Here is a 17,229-nt window from a genome sequence, read left to right on the forward strand (position 1 = left end):
TTTAGAACAGCTTTTGCTGTGTTTGTACTAAATTATATTTATATTCATAAAATGCATGTTTTTATATCCTGTAAATGACTGAAGGTTTCGTACAACCGTGCAGTGTATATTACTATATCATCCATTATATACTGTACAGTACAGACCTATTAAAATAGTAATATTTTTAAATGGTGATATGCTGTATGCGTTAGTAAAATATGATACGATTGCTCCACAACTAAGTCAGTAAGCATTCAAATAGGATGTTTTGCTTCTCCTGAACTATACCTTTGGTTTTAAAGATCCTCTATTTGAAGAATTTTGTCTAAAACATCAGTCAAATTTTTTAGTTAACTCAATTACCAGCTGGTGATTAAATATTGTGCTCATTTGTTGGTGACTAAGTGGGCAGATATGTGTGTGAATGCCATGCCTAATATGTGTTCTCTTCCTCAGGAAAATTTTGAACTTGTGTCAGAAATCAGACCTGTAAAAGAGGAAACCAAATCAGAATTAACAGAAGCATGGTCGAGGCAGGAAAATGCATTTGAGGTAATGTTCATAATTTGATAAAATATTGTCTAATGATGGAAATAGTGAGTAAATGGCATTCAGTGCATATGATTTGAAGGCCCTAGGCAAAATATAAATTTTTATGTGACTGATATTTTTTGTAAGTAATTTTCATATTTCCTTTAAATGGTTCCAAGGTCTTGCACTAGATATCATGTGGCAGGTGGTGTAGTTCCAAAGACCACCACTATGTACCACATCACCTGGGACCTGGTATTGTTCCTACTAACACTTTGTATTGTGGTAATAGCTTTGAAATGAGAGTTTCTGTTGGTTATTATTATTTGTTACTGCTGATGACAAAATGTAGAATATCTTGAAAAAGCTATTGAACTGATTTCAATGAAAGTCCCCTCATTTTCAGATATCCTACATAATAATCCAATTTCCTGTAAGTAGTTCCAAGCACTAGCATTATTCTAATGTCCTCCACTCCGCACCATACCACAGCTCATATAGTACCGAGTTTCTTTACTATGTTCATAGTGTATGTGGCTCCTGATATCCTTGCAGTATATTGAAGGAATTTCCGTATTTCAAGCAGTGGCATATTAGCATGTGGTTAGGAGAGTAGTGTGAATTTTGCATAAGCTGTTGCTTGGAGCTTTAATGTTACAAATTGACAAAGCTATCTGTATTACATAAAATATAATGAAAAATTTGCTAGCCTATACTAGTATGCCTTGTGATGGTAATAACAATTGAACACTAATACCAATAGACAAAACAGCAGTGGTAACAGTGAGGATAAAAGTAATTGTACTGGATTGGAGTCTCTCTATGCAGCCGATCCTCTAGAGACTGATGGGTGGGACCAGACTGAATTCAATGAGACATGGTAGAATGATCACTGAAGATGATGAAGAGTAGTAACATTGTTGCGACAGTTTTAAATGTAACCTGGTGTATCAAACGTATCAGTACAAAGAATCTGGGTAAGATGGTCAATGGAGATATCAAATATCACCCAACTCCTGTCATTGTTACACAAGTTGTCACCAGAATGACGAAGTGAGTGATTTTGAACGGGATTTGTCGTGTTTGTACTAAATAATATTTATATTAATAAAATGCATGTTTTTATATGCTGTAAATGATGGAAGGTTTTGTACAACCATGCAGTGTATATTACTATGACATCCATTGTATCCAATACAGACCTATTAACCCAATGAGCAGTACTGCCGTCTATTTACATTCTCGAAGTTTGTGCCTGAACAGTACTGCTGTCCATTAACATTTCATGTTGAATGTTTTAAATTGTTTCATGACTGGCAGGTTTTTAGAACAAAGTTGGGGGATGTTTGACATGCTCAGTGAACATCATCACATCTCGTATGTCCTGTGAAGTTCTGTGTAAGCATCCGTAGTACATAACCTAAATATTTACGCGATTGTGCCAAAAATTACGACAACACCCGTGAACTGTTATCTACTGTTGTTTCCTTTGAGTGCATTGCATGACTATTCCTTGACAATACACATTATTTTTCTTTTCCCCCATCTCTGGTTTCTGTAGAAACAACCACTCTCTGATCGTAAACAAATAGGCCTACACATCGTAATGGCGGGATTGAATCGAGTATGCGAGCTTGCTCCACAAGATATAAGTAATATTTTGACTAATGAGGGGTCTGAGGATGAAATTGAAATTGATATTTATGATAGTGATAGTGATTGTATTGTGTCTGAAGAGTGAAATTAGTTATTTTTCGGAAGACGACAACACGGAAATTGAGGACGAAGTGCAGCGCTCTGCTGTCGCAATGAAGGCTATACTGTCAGCTGATCAAACCAAAGGAAGAAAGTGGAGTTCTCTAGGCAGATTTTTTCCTACGCTTTCTGCTCATTTTGATCCATCAAATTCAGGGGTTGGGCCGATGACCTTCGATGTTAGACCCCTTAAAACACCAAACATCATCATTAAATTCAGGGGTTAGTGAGAATATTCATTTAAATAACAATGACAATAATTCAAGACTTAAAGTGTCGATTTTCAAAGAAGTTGTTGATCTTAATGTTATGAACTTCATAGTGTCAGAAATGAACAAGCACTACTTATTCGTTACGGAAAATACAGACGTGAAGGAAAAGTCAAAGTTACATAAGTGGCAAGGCATAACCTACAGATTCTTTGTGTTTTACTGGCAACTGTTTTGTTTAGTATATTGTTTGTAGTGGAAAGGGTACGGAAGTTGACTACGATGAAAAACACGATTGTCTGGGTCAGTACCATACCCTAAAGATATTTTGATGGGTAAAACTGTTGTAAAATTAAGTCAGTATGTTGTAAATGGTACAAACTTGATCTAATATAGAAAGTAATTTTATTTTTGTCAATTTTACTATTCCTTTCAATATTTTGTACGTACGTGTAAATTATGTAAATTTGTTAGTAGAAAAAAGTTAGAACTAAAATAACTTAAAATTAAGAGTTCAAAATTTTCAAGTAAAGCTCACCCCTGGTGGCCTGTGAGTGTCACCAAAAACTTGCCGATCAAAAGGTTAAAATAGTGTTATAACTATATGGTGATTTGCTGTATGAGTTAGTAAAATAGGTTTTTAAATTTTTTTTTCATGGGTTCAGAATTTCTCTTTTGGCATTAATTCCTTTTTGTACTTTAAAATAAAACTCTCTCTAGTGTTTGAAGGAGTCATAAACGACATTTCTGCTTAGTGCTTCTGTTCCATGCACTTGCAGCAAGTTTTAACGATATGTATAATAACTCGCTGTTTGTGCTTTGCTCCATTGCAGTATGACATGAATCTTGCCAGGCACTGCATTTAACTGGCCGCAGAGGTGCGTGTACCGGATGGTATGTGGTGCTTCTCAGGATGTCTCTACTTATGTGATCATGGACGCAGTGTTATCACATTGCAATATCATGCATTCACCGTACATTTGAGGCACACTTTATGTGACTGTTAACCCTATCCCACCTATATTTAAATGCATGTTATCCCCAGAATGAAGTGAATTCTTTTTACCCTCCATCCTGAAAATTAGAAATGTATTAGTTATTTATGCAACTGATAGTGATTTTTACATTGCAAGTGAAATGTTTATGGTGAAGGTGGAATTTTAAAATGAGTGACTTAAACTTATCACTTTAGTGGCTGTTGTTTACAATATTTCATTTCATACTGCTACCAGGATTTTGTGGACCGCAGAGAGGTGAAAGAAGGTGTGGGCGGAATGAGTCTATCTACTATATCAAAGATTAACTTAAAACTTTAAATGAAGGTTATATTTATTTTCAAATCTCAAAACTTAACAAAGTCTTCACTTAGTGAAGGAAAACCAATGTATCAGATACAATGACAATTTAAATACCAGAATAGGGAATTTAAGATATTTGGGCTTCAAGCCCCTAATTTACAATCACAATTCCGTCAATGTAACGTTTACATTGATAAGGAGAGAAATATCCCAAGACAGCACCTTGCTCCGACCAATACACATTTACAGCCTTCCAGAGGCACCCCTCAGTATTACAGTTGAATTAGAAATCACAGAAAAGAGCATACATGCTCTCCCACTTTAACCAAGCAGACTGTGCTCCTAATTTCTTACAGCCCACTTAAAGCAACATTACACCAAAAATCTTACAAATTTCTGGCCTCTCTTGGCCCAGCCTACAATTTTACAATTTTGTACACATGGGTAACTAGTACCCAAACTACTGGGCCTTCATGGAAAAGAAAAACAGGTTAGAATCCTGGCCAGAACACAAAATGAATGGAGGCTTACACTTGCTCTCCTAGAAAATTAAATATAAAACCCTAATTGGGCTCTCGGCCCAATGATGCAGAGGTTATTCCCAAGCTACTGGGGGACTAGAATGAAGGTTACTTAAACGCTTTACAGAAGAGAGAAACAGTTACAAAATTGTAGTCACCTCGAACTAAATTGAAGGGGAATTCGAGAGGATAACGCACTCTCTATCCCTGATGTACAGTTTTAGATTTTATGAAATTTTACATTAGCCGAAAGAAAATTTGCAATTTAGAAAATGGGAGGTTACTTAGTTACAAATTAGAACCTTCCACTCATGTAAGTCTGCGGAGGTAGCTACAGAGAGATATGACTGGTGGCCATTTCCCGGGCTGATGAACTGCCTGGCGAAGAATGTGGCGTGCCTCCTGTCTTTACACACACACACTCTCAAAAATTCAGTGATCAAAAGACAAGGTACCCTGAAAAGGCCGCAGCTTATATACCCGAGGGGACGGTTTGAGAAGGTTCTGGACTAAATCCAGACACATCCTCTCAATTTAATTGGGTAAACCAAAAACCTACAAGAAGCCAGTGATTGGCTGAAAAGTATTTACAAAAAATAAGTATTGGCCAGATTAAAAAACTGGCAGAATGAGAGAGAAGTGTTGCAAACCTTGAAATAACAAAATAAATTAATGTTAATTTAGTTGAGAAAACATAATAACACAAAACTTCTTTAATTCATTAATTCTTTGACCTTGCACCAGAGTGCATTACCTCAGTTTTTTGTAATGACATCTGTGGAAAAAAGTTCAAACTTCCTGACATAAACCAAAACAAAACCAATAAATGCAGACAGTTTAGGCAACTTCACAATAACACAATTACTCCATCCTTCAATGGTGACATTTCTGGTCAATGTCCCAACTTCATGCCATTGCTGTTTCAAGATTTGTATGAGACATAGCGTTCTTTATGGTGCTATTTTTTTTTTTAATGAACGGTGTTGAGGTGTACCTGCCAGTACAGACCTCTCCCCCCCCCACCTAAATTTCCTTCCTTGGGGTGACACAGAAGATACTTGAAAGAAGAAAATTTTTACTTTGAAATTTTATAGGTGAGAAATATCTGGCTGAATGTAATTTTTAGAAAATTAACTTGGGAAATAAGATTTGAATTCGTCTTGTGATCGTAGAAGTTTATAATATGCCGATTCAGTCTGATGACAAGAGCGGCCACCGCTGCCGATACCCAGGTGAGGTCGCCCAGACCCCCCAAGTATCCTCAGATACACCTCTCCCGCTACTATGAGAGGGGTAGTCGTGGTGATGTTCACCGCAGATCAGATGTAGATGTGCAGTCTCCAGATGGGTTGGCGGTGGAGTTACCGCACTTCAGCCCTTGCCGGGAAGATGGAGCTCTGGTGCGCCATTCAGAAGGAGGTTTCACTAGAGTGAAGTGGGCCCTTACCCCGCTCCGGTATCGCTCACGAGATGTTGTGATACAGCCGCCAACGGCTGAGGGGGTACTGAAACAATAATATCTGGGCGACAGAGATAATTTTGCAAGTACAATGTTTTATTTATAGGAGGCAGAGATGCGGGCGGCGTTGATTGCGAGTGTTTGACAGCAATGTGTGGATGAAGGAGATGGGGGCTTGGTAATGGCCACCAGGTACTGGCTAACGGAGATTTCTTGGGAAGGAAGGTTTTACAACCGTACACATTATACCTACTTATAATAATAAGGGAAGATGGCCACCCTGTTGCCATTAAATACATTTTAATATGGACAACGCTTCTAAAAGAAACATAACTTTCGACTCCTGCCAATGGGGGTGAGTGTAAAACAACCTTGAATTTACACTGGTTTCACCAGAGAAAGGTGAGCTCTAAATATCCTCTCCATGGCTGGGTTACTGACCAATAATATAACCGGCGTTAGAAAATCTAATATGATGATGCACGGCCCATGGAATCTGGGGGCAAGCTTGCCCTCAAGAACAAAACTTTTAACCATGACCCGATCTCCGACCTTTAAATTTGTGGGCCTCTGTCCACGATCATATCTTTCTCTAACTTTTTCATGGGACAATTTTAGGTTGCTTTTAGCCTTCTTCCATAGATCTCTAATATTATCGGGATCTATTGTCTCTCTTAATATATCATTAAGGGACCAAAGATTAGAGAGCGGCATGTTAGGTACAAACATAAACGTGGGAGATGCTGGGGTGAACTTGTGTAACTCATGAACTGCCGAATTTAGAACAATAGCTAACCAATGCAGGGAAGTATCCTACCTGGAGTGATCTTCATGATGAAATGCAATTAATGCAGAATGGAGATTATGATTAACCCTCTCAGCCAGAGATGATTCAGGGTAATAAGCTGAAGTGGATACGTGTGAGATAGACAGGTCAAAACAGAAGTTGCGGAATAAGTTGGAGGTGAATCCCGTAGCATTATCAGAAACTATATATTAACAAGGACCAAAAGAGGCAAAAATAGTATTCAAACAAGATATTGTACACTGCGCTGTTGCCATCTTGGTCGGAAATAACCAAGAAAATCGAGTGAAGCAGTCCACACACACCAGAATAAATTTATTTCAGTTCCCCTTGGATTGTGGGAAAGGTCCAACGTAATCTATATATAGACGTTCCATGGGGCGAGCCGCTTGATGAGATAACAATAGACCTAGCTTAGTGGACAAAGTGGGCTTACTAAGTAAGTAAGATTTAAAAGCTTTTACCAATTTTCTCATATCACCGTCCATACCTTTCCAAATAAACATCTTTCGAATCTTTTCCCGAGTTTTGAAGATGCCTGAATGCCCCCCTAATTGGGTCTCTTGATAGTACTTGAAGATCATAGGTGCAAGCACAGCTGCAACTACTACTTTCATATTTTGATCGTTCCTCGAAGGGCAACACAAAACCCTGTTCCTCAACACATAAGGATTTTCCCCAGAAGAAAGGGTTTCCATTATAGGAGCCAGCACAGGATCTTCACTTTGATATTTTTCAATATTGCGAAATAACATGGGGGCATCAGTTAGAATAGCATTAATACCCAAAGGTATGGGTGTGGGAAGAGGAGAACTATCTTCCTGTTCTGTCGTCTCCACTTCATGAGAAAACATGCGGCTGAGTCCATCCACAACTATATTTTCAGATCCTCTAATGTGCCTCTTATCAAATTGGAAAGCAGAGTTCCTGATGGCTCAGCAGGCTATATGACCAGTACGATGAGGGCTACCTAACACCCAACTTAAGGCTTGGTTATCCGTTTGTGGATCAAATTTGCCATGTTCCAAATAAAGACGGAACTTCTCTAGAGCAAACAAAACTGCCAAACCCTCAAGTTCATAGATGGAATATTTGGCCTCTTGAGCCGATAAGGTTCTAGAAGAAAGGCGATAGGTTGCCTTTCGAATTCTGTTTCCTGGAGAAGGACAGCAGCCACCGCCGATGATGAGGCATCTGTTTAAATGATGAATTTCTTTGAGAAATTGGGCATTGCTAATACAGGGGTGTTACAAAAAGTTAACTTCAGATCTTTAAAAGTGGCTTGTTGAGACGGCCTCCATTCGAATTTGACACCTTTCCTATGCAGTAAGTTCAAGGGCGCCGCTCTGTTAGCAAAGTTAGGAATAAATTTCCTGAAGAAATTCACCATGCCTATAAACCTGGCAGTGCCTTTGATGTCCTTAGGAGGTTTGAAATCATGGATAGTCTGTGTTCTGGAATGATCAATGGAAACACCATCGGGCGACACAATATGCCCTAAGAACAACATGGAAGGTTTAGCAAAAGCTACCTTAGAAAACTCCACAGTCAACCCAGCCTTACAAAGGCGATTGAGTACTTCCTTTAGATGATCTATGTGGTCTTCAAAGGTCTCAGAAAATACAACGCCATCATCGAGGTAGTGATACAGGTATTCAAATTTGATGTCCAAGAAGACCCTATCTAGCAGTCTAGCAAGAACAGCTGCTCCCGTGGGGAGCCCGAAAGGCCCACAGTTGTACTCATACAAGTTCCAGTCCAGGCAAAAGCTGTTAGATTTTTCGATTCTTCAGCTAGAAGGATCTGGTTGTATGCCTGATTAAGGTCTAGGATGGTAAAGAACTTGGCTTTCCGAAACCATGAAAAACAAGAGTGAAGATCAGGAAGGGGCAAAGATTGTAACACCACCTTACGGTTCAAAGCCCTGTAATCAATTACAGGCCTGAAGCCACCTTGGAGTTTCGGCACAAGAGAAATGGGCAATGAATACGCTGACTTGGAGGGTTGATATATACCATCCTTCAACATTTGATCGATGATTTCCTTAAGTGCGTTCATTTCAGGTGGGGACAGTCTATAAGGCAGAAACCTAACTGAAATCGAATCCGTTACCTCAATCTTATATTCGATAAGGTCAGTCATCTGTTTTTTAAGGTCAGTAACACCAAGAGTACCAGAAAATACATCAGGAAAGGACTGACACAACTTACGAATACTTTCAGCCTGATTCTCAGGTTGATGCCTAAGATCTAACAACATCTCACCCTGGGTAGGCGAAGCAGATGAACATGATGCAGAATTACATTTTAAAAGAGGAAAATTATGGTTACTAGCAAATTTGAAAGTGCACGATTTGCTCTGAATGTCGAGCACTAAACCAGGAAGAAATGAAATCGTCCCCCAATATTACAGCGCAAGACAAGTGTTTAGCAACAAATAACTTTGCCTTCCAAGTAAACTTAGAAACACGAATTTTAGCAAAACTGAAACCTAAAATTTCTAATGGATATGAGTTAGTTGAAAAACATTTAACAGAAGATGAACAGTAGTCTAGGAACTTACAAACAGTTTTTAATTTAGAGTACCATTCTTTCAAAATTATGGAACTCACACTTCCTGAGTCTAATAAAGCCGTGACTGTTTCGTTATTTACTTCAATTTTCAGAAATGGCACGGAGCCTGGGGTTTTGCCACAATTCTGAGGCATTCTTTGGGGTCTTCAAATGATATATTAGAAATAACTTCACCATTACCAGATCTTTTACTGCGTTCAACAGGGGCTGAGCCTCAGGAAGATGAACATACTGACTCAGCCGATGACACTAGTCATTTACTATTATCCGAGTTCACAGAGGTTGCATCGGAAGTTGAGCATTGACATTGACATAAGCACAATTCTTGGTGAAGTGAATAAATGAGCCACATTTAAAGCAACCTTGAGATGACCCTGTTTCATTCTTAGTCCCACTAGGTTTTATCAATGGGCATTTATTGAACAGATGTTCTGTTGAATCACAAGCATAACATTTGTGGGTGGTGGAAGTTCCTAGTAACTATTCTCATTTTGGTTCCATATTGAAGATGACTTATATCACAAATATTATAATATTATTATATTATAATATTTGTGATATGGTGAAAGTTTGGCGAGGTGGAGGCCGAGAACTATTAGAAGATGGAGGAGGCTCCTTGTAAGGTATCGGCGTACCTTACTCCTTCGGATGATGTAGCCATAGCCTCTAACTCTGGAAAGGTTTGAGGACGAGGCGCGAAACATAGGTAAGACCTATAGGTTGGAGAGATAACCTTCGACAATAGTTTGCACTATTTGGTCTTCAGAAAAATGGAGTGCGAACACCCTGGTGTAAAATTTAATGTCTTGGATGAAGTCTGCAAGATTCTCATCCAATCACTGCACTCAGAAATAAAACTTTTGTATCAAAGACGACATTGCTTTAGCTGGAATGAAATTTGCCAGGAGGTGGGCGTGGAATTCTTCTATGGATGATCTGTCGGCTATAGCTTTAACTATTTTGTCTGAAAGTACGCCTACGGAATATGGATACCTAATTTGAAGTATTTGGGAATGCGATAGGGAGAACACAAATTCATGGTCTTGAAATTCTACCAAAACCCTTAGAAAAGAAATTACTTCATTAGTTGAGTTGACTGAAAATTTTGAAATGCCCTTCAGCAACATAGCCAATGGATGAGGCAGATTACTGAAACTGGGTGACATAATTGCTGACGGCATAGAAGGTTGAGAGGTCTCTAACACAGCATTATTCAAAAATAAAGGTGGAATTTGTCTAGGATGATCAGACTCAGTTTCCAGTGGGGCAGAAGTTTGTTGAATTGCCACAGATTTCCTACTTTCTACAGCTTTACAAGAATCCTCCTCAGATAGCCAAGTGTATCAAAGGGACTTGGTTGGTTTTGGGAGCAGCTGCCCCAGTCAACAACTGACTATCCGTATTAGACATATCTGAAAGATGTTCAACCAGATTACTAGCCTCCTTAGCATGATCCTCTTTAAATTTGAGAGACAATATGTCCCTAGCCCTGTTATAGAAATTAAACCGTCTAGCCTGTACTCTTTTAAGCTAGTTAGCTGATGGATCGCTTACTTCAAAAAAAACTCACTACAGATGCTACCTCGGTGGTATTGTCAGTGATGGTGGATAGAGCCTCATCAATTTCTTTTCTTTTTCCCCAAAGACTGGGATAGAAATGGGAAATTCCAATGACTCTTTGAGCTTCGCAATATCTGCCACAACCGTGCCTCCAGACTCGACCTTTCTAATGAGTAACTCCTAGATCAATTCCTCCTTGCGCAAGTACCTGGGAGGGAGGGCTTCGCGAGGACCAGACATGTTGACAGAAAAATTAATGATTTAGAAAAATTCCCAGCGACCGAGAAAATTCTTAGAGTTTGAAAGAAATCTTAATCTCATCCATCAAAAAGTGCTTAATCTAGACCCATTCAACCATGCTCTGCTACCACTTGTTACCAGGTTTTTGTGGATCGCAGAGAGGTGAAAGAAGGTGTGGACGGAATGGGTCTATCTACTATAACAAAGATTAACTTAAAACTTTAAATAAAGGTTATATTTCTTTTAAAATCTCAAAACTTAACAAAGTCTTCACTTAGTGAAGGAAAACCAATGTATCAGATACAATGACAATTTAAATACCAGAATAGGGAATTTAAGATATTTGGCCTTCAAGTCCCTAATTTACAATCACAATTCCTTCAGTGTAGCGTTTACATAGATAAGGAGAGAAATATCCCTAGATAGCACCTTGCTCCAACCAATACACATTTACAGCCTTCCAGAGGCACCCCTCAATATTACAGTTGAATTAGAAATCACTGAAAAGAGCTTACATGCTCTCCCACTTTAACCAAGGACACTGTGCTCCTAATTTCTTACAATCCACTTAAGGCAACATTACACCAAAAATCTTACAAATTTCTGGCCTCTCTAGGCCCAGCCTACAATTTTACAATTTTGTACGCATGAGTAACTAGTACCTACAATACTGGGCCTTTGTGGAAAAGAAAAACAGGTTAGTTTCCTGGCCAGAACACAAAATGAATGGAGGCTTACACTTGTTCTCCTAGAAGATTAAATATAAAACCCTAATTGGGCTCTCGGCCCGATGATAAAGAGGCTAATCCCAAGCTACTGAAGTGGCTAGATTGAAGGTTAATTAAACGCTTTACAGAAGAGAGAAACAGTTACAAAATTGTAGTCACCTCGAACTAAGTTGAAGGGGAACTTGAGAGGATAACGCACTCTCTATCCCCGATTTACTGTTTTAAGATTATATGAAATTTTACAAATAAATAAAAATAAATAAAATAAATAAAAATAAAAATTTACAAGTTTAGAAAATGGGAGGTTACATAGTTAGAAATTGGAACTTTCCCCTCATGTAAGTCTGCGGAGGTAGCTACAGAGAGATATGACTGGTGGCCATTACCTGGGCTGATGAACTGCCTGGCGAAGAATGAGGCTCCTGTCTTAACATACACGCTCTCAGAAATTCGGTGATCAAAAGACAAGGTAGCCTGAAAAGGCCGTAGCTTATATACCCAAGGGGACGGTTCGAGAGGGTTCGGTACTAAATCCAGACACACCCTCTCAATTTTATTGGGTAAACCAAAAACCTACAAGAAGCCAGTGATTGGCTGAAAAGTATTTACAGAAAATTAGTGATTGGCCAGATTCAAAAACTGCCGGAATGAGAAAGAAGTGTTGCAAACCTTGAAATAACAAAATAAATGAATGTTAATTTAGTTGAGAAAACATAATAACACAAAACTTCTTTAATTCATTAATTCTTTTACCTTGCAGCAGAGTGTATTATTTCAGTTTTTTTTGTAATGACATCTAGTATGGAAAAAAGTTCAAACTTCTTGATGTAAACCAAAACAAAATCAATAAATGCAGACAGTTTAGGCAACTTCACAATAATACAATTACTCCATAATTCAGTGGTGACATCTTCTTGTCAATGTCCCAACTTCGTGCCGTAGATGTTTCAAGATTTGTATGAGAGATAGCGTTCTTTAAGGCGCTTCTTTTGAATGAGCGGAGTTGAGGTGCACCTCTCGGTACACATACTTTGAGAAATTCACTTAAATTAAATCAACCTAATTATAAATATTATCTGTTCATTGCTGTGTGAATCACCCATGTTTAATCCATGCATTGAGGTTTTATTGTTTGTGTCTTGCTATGAAAGGTATAAGAGGTGAACACATAGGGTTATGTTGTAATAAAACATACATATTAATTATTTGAAGGAACAAACACTCCACTGATCTACCAGATTTGTAAGCATGGTCCACTGGTGATGGATTAATAAAGATAATACAAACCTTGTGATATTTATTTGTTGGAAATGGTTTAGTCAATACATTAGTCAGTATTGTGATGGCAGAAGATATCTTGAGCTGGGAATTCAGAGATGCCATTTTTTTGTGTAGACGGATGTGGATCCACAGAAGGGCAAATGATGAAAGCCATGTGAAATGTGTGTAAGTAGTGTGGGACAAACTAACTCGTTCGCATTAGGTCGTGTTACGTACACGTACTAAATGTACGTAACATGACCTAATAGGTTGAAAGTCGGTTTCGACTATAAACAAGGACTCTCCTTTATAGTCATGGATGATATCCACACAAGTGTACAGCTAAACATGGGAAGCAAAGGGAAGAGGACCTTACTCTTTGCAGATGGAATAATAATATGGGGAGAAGATGAAAGGGAAGTACAAGAACAAGTTTCTGTATGAAATCAGGAGATAGAGGAATCATCACCATCATATGCAGTTTCCAGCTGTTGGCCAGGTCTGCTATGAACATAAGCCTTACAATCTCCTCTTCTCTGTACACACTCTTCCACTCCTTTTATCCACCTGTCTCTTGGTCTTCCTCTTGGTCATTTTCCTGTTCTCCATTTCATGCATCCTCCTCGGTATTCTTTCCTCTGTCTTTCACTTCATGTGTCTATGCCATCAAAGTCTAGATGCCTCTATCCTGTTTTGTATTGTCTCTTCTTTTACGATATCTCTAAACTTCTCATTTATCATCTTATCCATTCTTGTCACTCCTGCCCTGCTTTTAAGAAATTTAATTTCACTTGCCTGTATCCTAGTTACAGCTCTCTGCCTCATTACCCAAGTTTCTGCTGTATAAATCGGAATAGGTACTGAGTACGTCCTGTATATCACTCTTTTGCTTCTCTGAGGGACATCCTTGCTCCAAACCAGGCTTCTGACAGTTTTCAGGAATGCTTCTGCTTGTCTTCAATGCTCAATTATTTCCTTATCATTTCTTCCACTTTCATTTATGATACTTCCTAAGTACTTACTCTCTCTACCTTCCTAAGCTGTTCCCTACCAAGTATTATCCCTGTTGTAGGTCTCTCCTTCTTACTAGTTGTGATCACTATCTTGCTCTTTTTGGCACTAAACTTCAGTCTCTGTTGTTTCACCTTCTCTTCCCATGCATCTTCTGAGTATCCTCTTCCTTTTTCTTTGCAGACTAACAAGTCATCTGCAAACACATCACTCTATTTTTTTTTCCTTCCCCAATATTCCTTGCCACTTTTGTCATTAGCTTGTCCATTACTGCAATGAAGAGCAAGGGTAACAGAATACTTCTTTGTCTAATATGCTCTTTTGCTCAAATCAATCAGTTCTCTCTCCTCCTACTTTCACACAACTGACACTCCCATGGTACACCTCCCTCACTCTTTCTGTTGTCTGATTCTCGACACCTTTTATCTGTAAATCTTCACATACCTTGTTTCTGCACACATGATTATATGCTTTCTCAAAATCCAAGAAGGCCATCAGTAGATCTTCACCCCACTAATAATGATGTTTTTGTAACTGTCTTACTGTGAATATAAGGTCTACTGTGGACCTTCAAGATCTGAAGCCATACTGCTCTTCTATTAACTTCTCTCCCACCCACTCTTTCTGATTCTCTTCACCAGAATCTTCTCAAACATTTTTGCACAGTGAAATATAAATATGACTCCATTATAGTTCTTAAAATCTTACCGAGCTTGATAGCTGCAGTCACTTAAGCGCAGCCAGTATCCAGTAATCGGGAGAGAGTGTGTTCGAGCCCCACTGTCGGCAGCTCTGAAGATGGTTTTCGTGGTTTCCCAATTTCACACCAGACAAATGCCGGGGCTGTACCTTAATTAAGGCCACAGCCGCTTCCTTCCAATTCCTAGGCCTTTCCTATCCCATAGTCGCCATAAGACATATCTGTGTCGGTGTGACATAAAGCAAATAGCAACTTAAAAACTTTCCTCTTCCCCCTCTGGATGGTGGGTATGATCATCCCCTTCTTCCAGTCTTCATAGGTCTTCCTTTCCTTCCATACTACTTTCAACACATTATAGAATGACTGTTTCCTTGTCTTTCCTGCTGGCTTCACCATCTTAATACTCACCTTCATCTAAACCTAGGGTTTGCCCTCCTTTCATCTTGTCCATTGCTATCTCCACTTCTCCTCATATTAAGGCTTTTCCTTTTTTTCATGTTCCTTCCTTCCTCTCTGCTTCTGCTTTCCTCCTCAGTGCATGCTTTTGGTTTAGTAAATCTTCAAAATCGTCCTTCCACATTCCTTTGAGTTTCTTGTTCTCCTGCACTTCATTTTCATTTTTATCTATTATTATAACATCTTCCCTCATGCCTTTCCTCTTACTCTTGACCATTCCATATGGTATTTTTTTTATTTCCTTTGCTATCGTCTTCCATCATGTTTGTTCACTTTTCTATCCTTGTTTCCTTCTCTGTTTCACCCCTTTTAGCTTCTTTCTTTTTGGTCTGATATCAGTGTCTTGTCTCTGTTGTCATCTGCTGAAGCCATTCTCTAAAACTTTATTCTTCTCCCCAGCTGCCACTATTATTGTCGTTCCACAATGGGGTCTCTTTGAATCTTTTCCTGGTACTAGTTCTCCTACAAACTTCCTCAACTGCCACTATGACTCTGTCGTTCCACAATGGGGTCTCTTTGAATCTTTTCCTGGTACTAGTTCTCTTACAAACTTCCTCTGCAGTTTTTACTGATGTCCCCTTGAAGCTTTCCCATTCCTCCTCTCCTGTTTTTGTATAATCTGTTGGTAAGTTCAATCTCATTTGATCCTGATATTCTTCCTTGGTTTTCTTGTGCTTTACTTTCCATTATATTTGTACATCTTTCTTGCTTGTCTGTCAGAGGCACGTGGCCTTGAGCTTGCATCCGGGATATAGTGGGTTCAAATTCCACTGTCAGCAGCCCTGAAGGTGGTTTTCCATAGTTTCCCATTTTTCACACCAGGCAAATGTTGGGGCTGTACCTTAATTAAGGCCATGGCTGGTTCCTTCCAACTCCTAGGCCTTTCCTATCCCATCGGCACCATAATACCTATCTGTGTCCGTGCGATGTAAAGCAACTAGCAAAAAAAATACCCCTTCATTTCCCAGTCGTAGATCATGTAATCCACGACGGATTTCTTAGACTAGTCACTGCTGTACTAGGTCATGTTATTGCTTTCTATCTTCTTGAACCACAAGTCCCAACCATCATTCCATATCTTTTGCACAAATCAAGTAGCCATTCCCCTTCCTTATTTCTATTTCCCCATCCTTCTGCTCCAAGCATGTTCTCATATTCCTTCCTTGCCATGCCTACATGAGCATTCCAGTCCTCAATTACTACATTGTTTTGACAATTCAACTTTCCAATTCTTCCTCAAAGTCACCTTTATCCTGTTGCATGTATCATATACGTACATATTTTACCAGGTTTTTCCTTTGACTGTTATTTTGACTTTAATCAACTTGTCACTTGTCCCTTTTACGTCCTCTTTCAGTCCATTTCTTACTACCACTCGTATTCTATCTCACTTTCCTTCATTTCCTATCCAGTACAACCAGGTCTGTCTTATCTTCCTCCTCTGCCAGGCCTAATACATCTACTACTAATACCTCTTCTACTTTTCCAGTCAATGTTTGTACGTTCATCGTTCCAATTCGTAATCCATTTCCTCACCAGGGCCATTGTCTGTTACATCCGTCCGGCTTACTCTTCTTTATTTTTCTGAAAGCAGGCTCATATCCATCACTGACTTGCTAGGCCTGTTATGACTTCCCCAGGGCCCTGTTAGCCACCAATTCTTTCAGTATTCCTGTAGGGCCTGTACAGCTACCATAGTGGTCTTGGGGCACACGCAGTCTCCACTGTACTTCACCCCCACAGGCTATTCCCTACTTGATACGTTGCCCCATCTCCCATGGCTTGGACGAGGGGTTGGACTTGTAAGAGACGATATAAAGGAAAATTAAATGAAAATAAGTGTGGACAGATAGTATATATCATCAATCTAAACATTATGTACAAAGTCAAGTCAATGTCCTGTCAGTGAATATTGTACATATTTGTAGGTTATTGTGCTCATATTTTTTTTTATTGTTTCAAACTAATTGAACAAGGCCATTTAGACTTTGTCTCATTTTGAAAAGTTGGTGCATTGGCATGGTGGCTCCAAGTAGCCTACGCATTTGCCTCCATGGTATATGCACTAGCCATGTGTCTTGTTAGGTGTTCTATTTAACAACTGATGAGCCCAACTTAGCACACTGGGGTGAAATGCTGGC

At 39.1% G+C, this 17,229-nt stretch overlaps 1 protein-coding gene across 1 annotated transcript in view; it reads left to right on the plus strand.

Annotated features, from left to right (window-relative positions):
- The window catches only part of LOC136885970 (uncharacterized protein PF3D7_1120000), a 50,790-nt gene that overhangs the window by 20,588 nt on the left and 12,973 nt on the right, over positions 1-17,229 (plus strand). Inside the window, exon 3 of the mRNA XM_068230883.1 lies at positions 439-534. Within this exon, the coding sequence (XP_068086984.1) occupies positions 439-534 (96 nt within the window). The remainder of the gene's footprint in view (positions 1-438; positions 535-17,229) is intronic.

The sequence above is a fragment of the Anabrus simplex genome, chromosome X (assembly GCF_040414725.1).
Source record: "Anabrus simplex isolate iqAnaSimp1 chromosome X, ASM4041472v1, whole genome shotgun sequence".
Classification (NCBI taxonomy): Eukaryota; Metazoa; Arthropoda; class Insecta; order Orthoptera; family Tettigoniidae; genus Anabrus; species Anabrus simplex.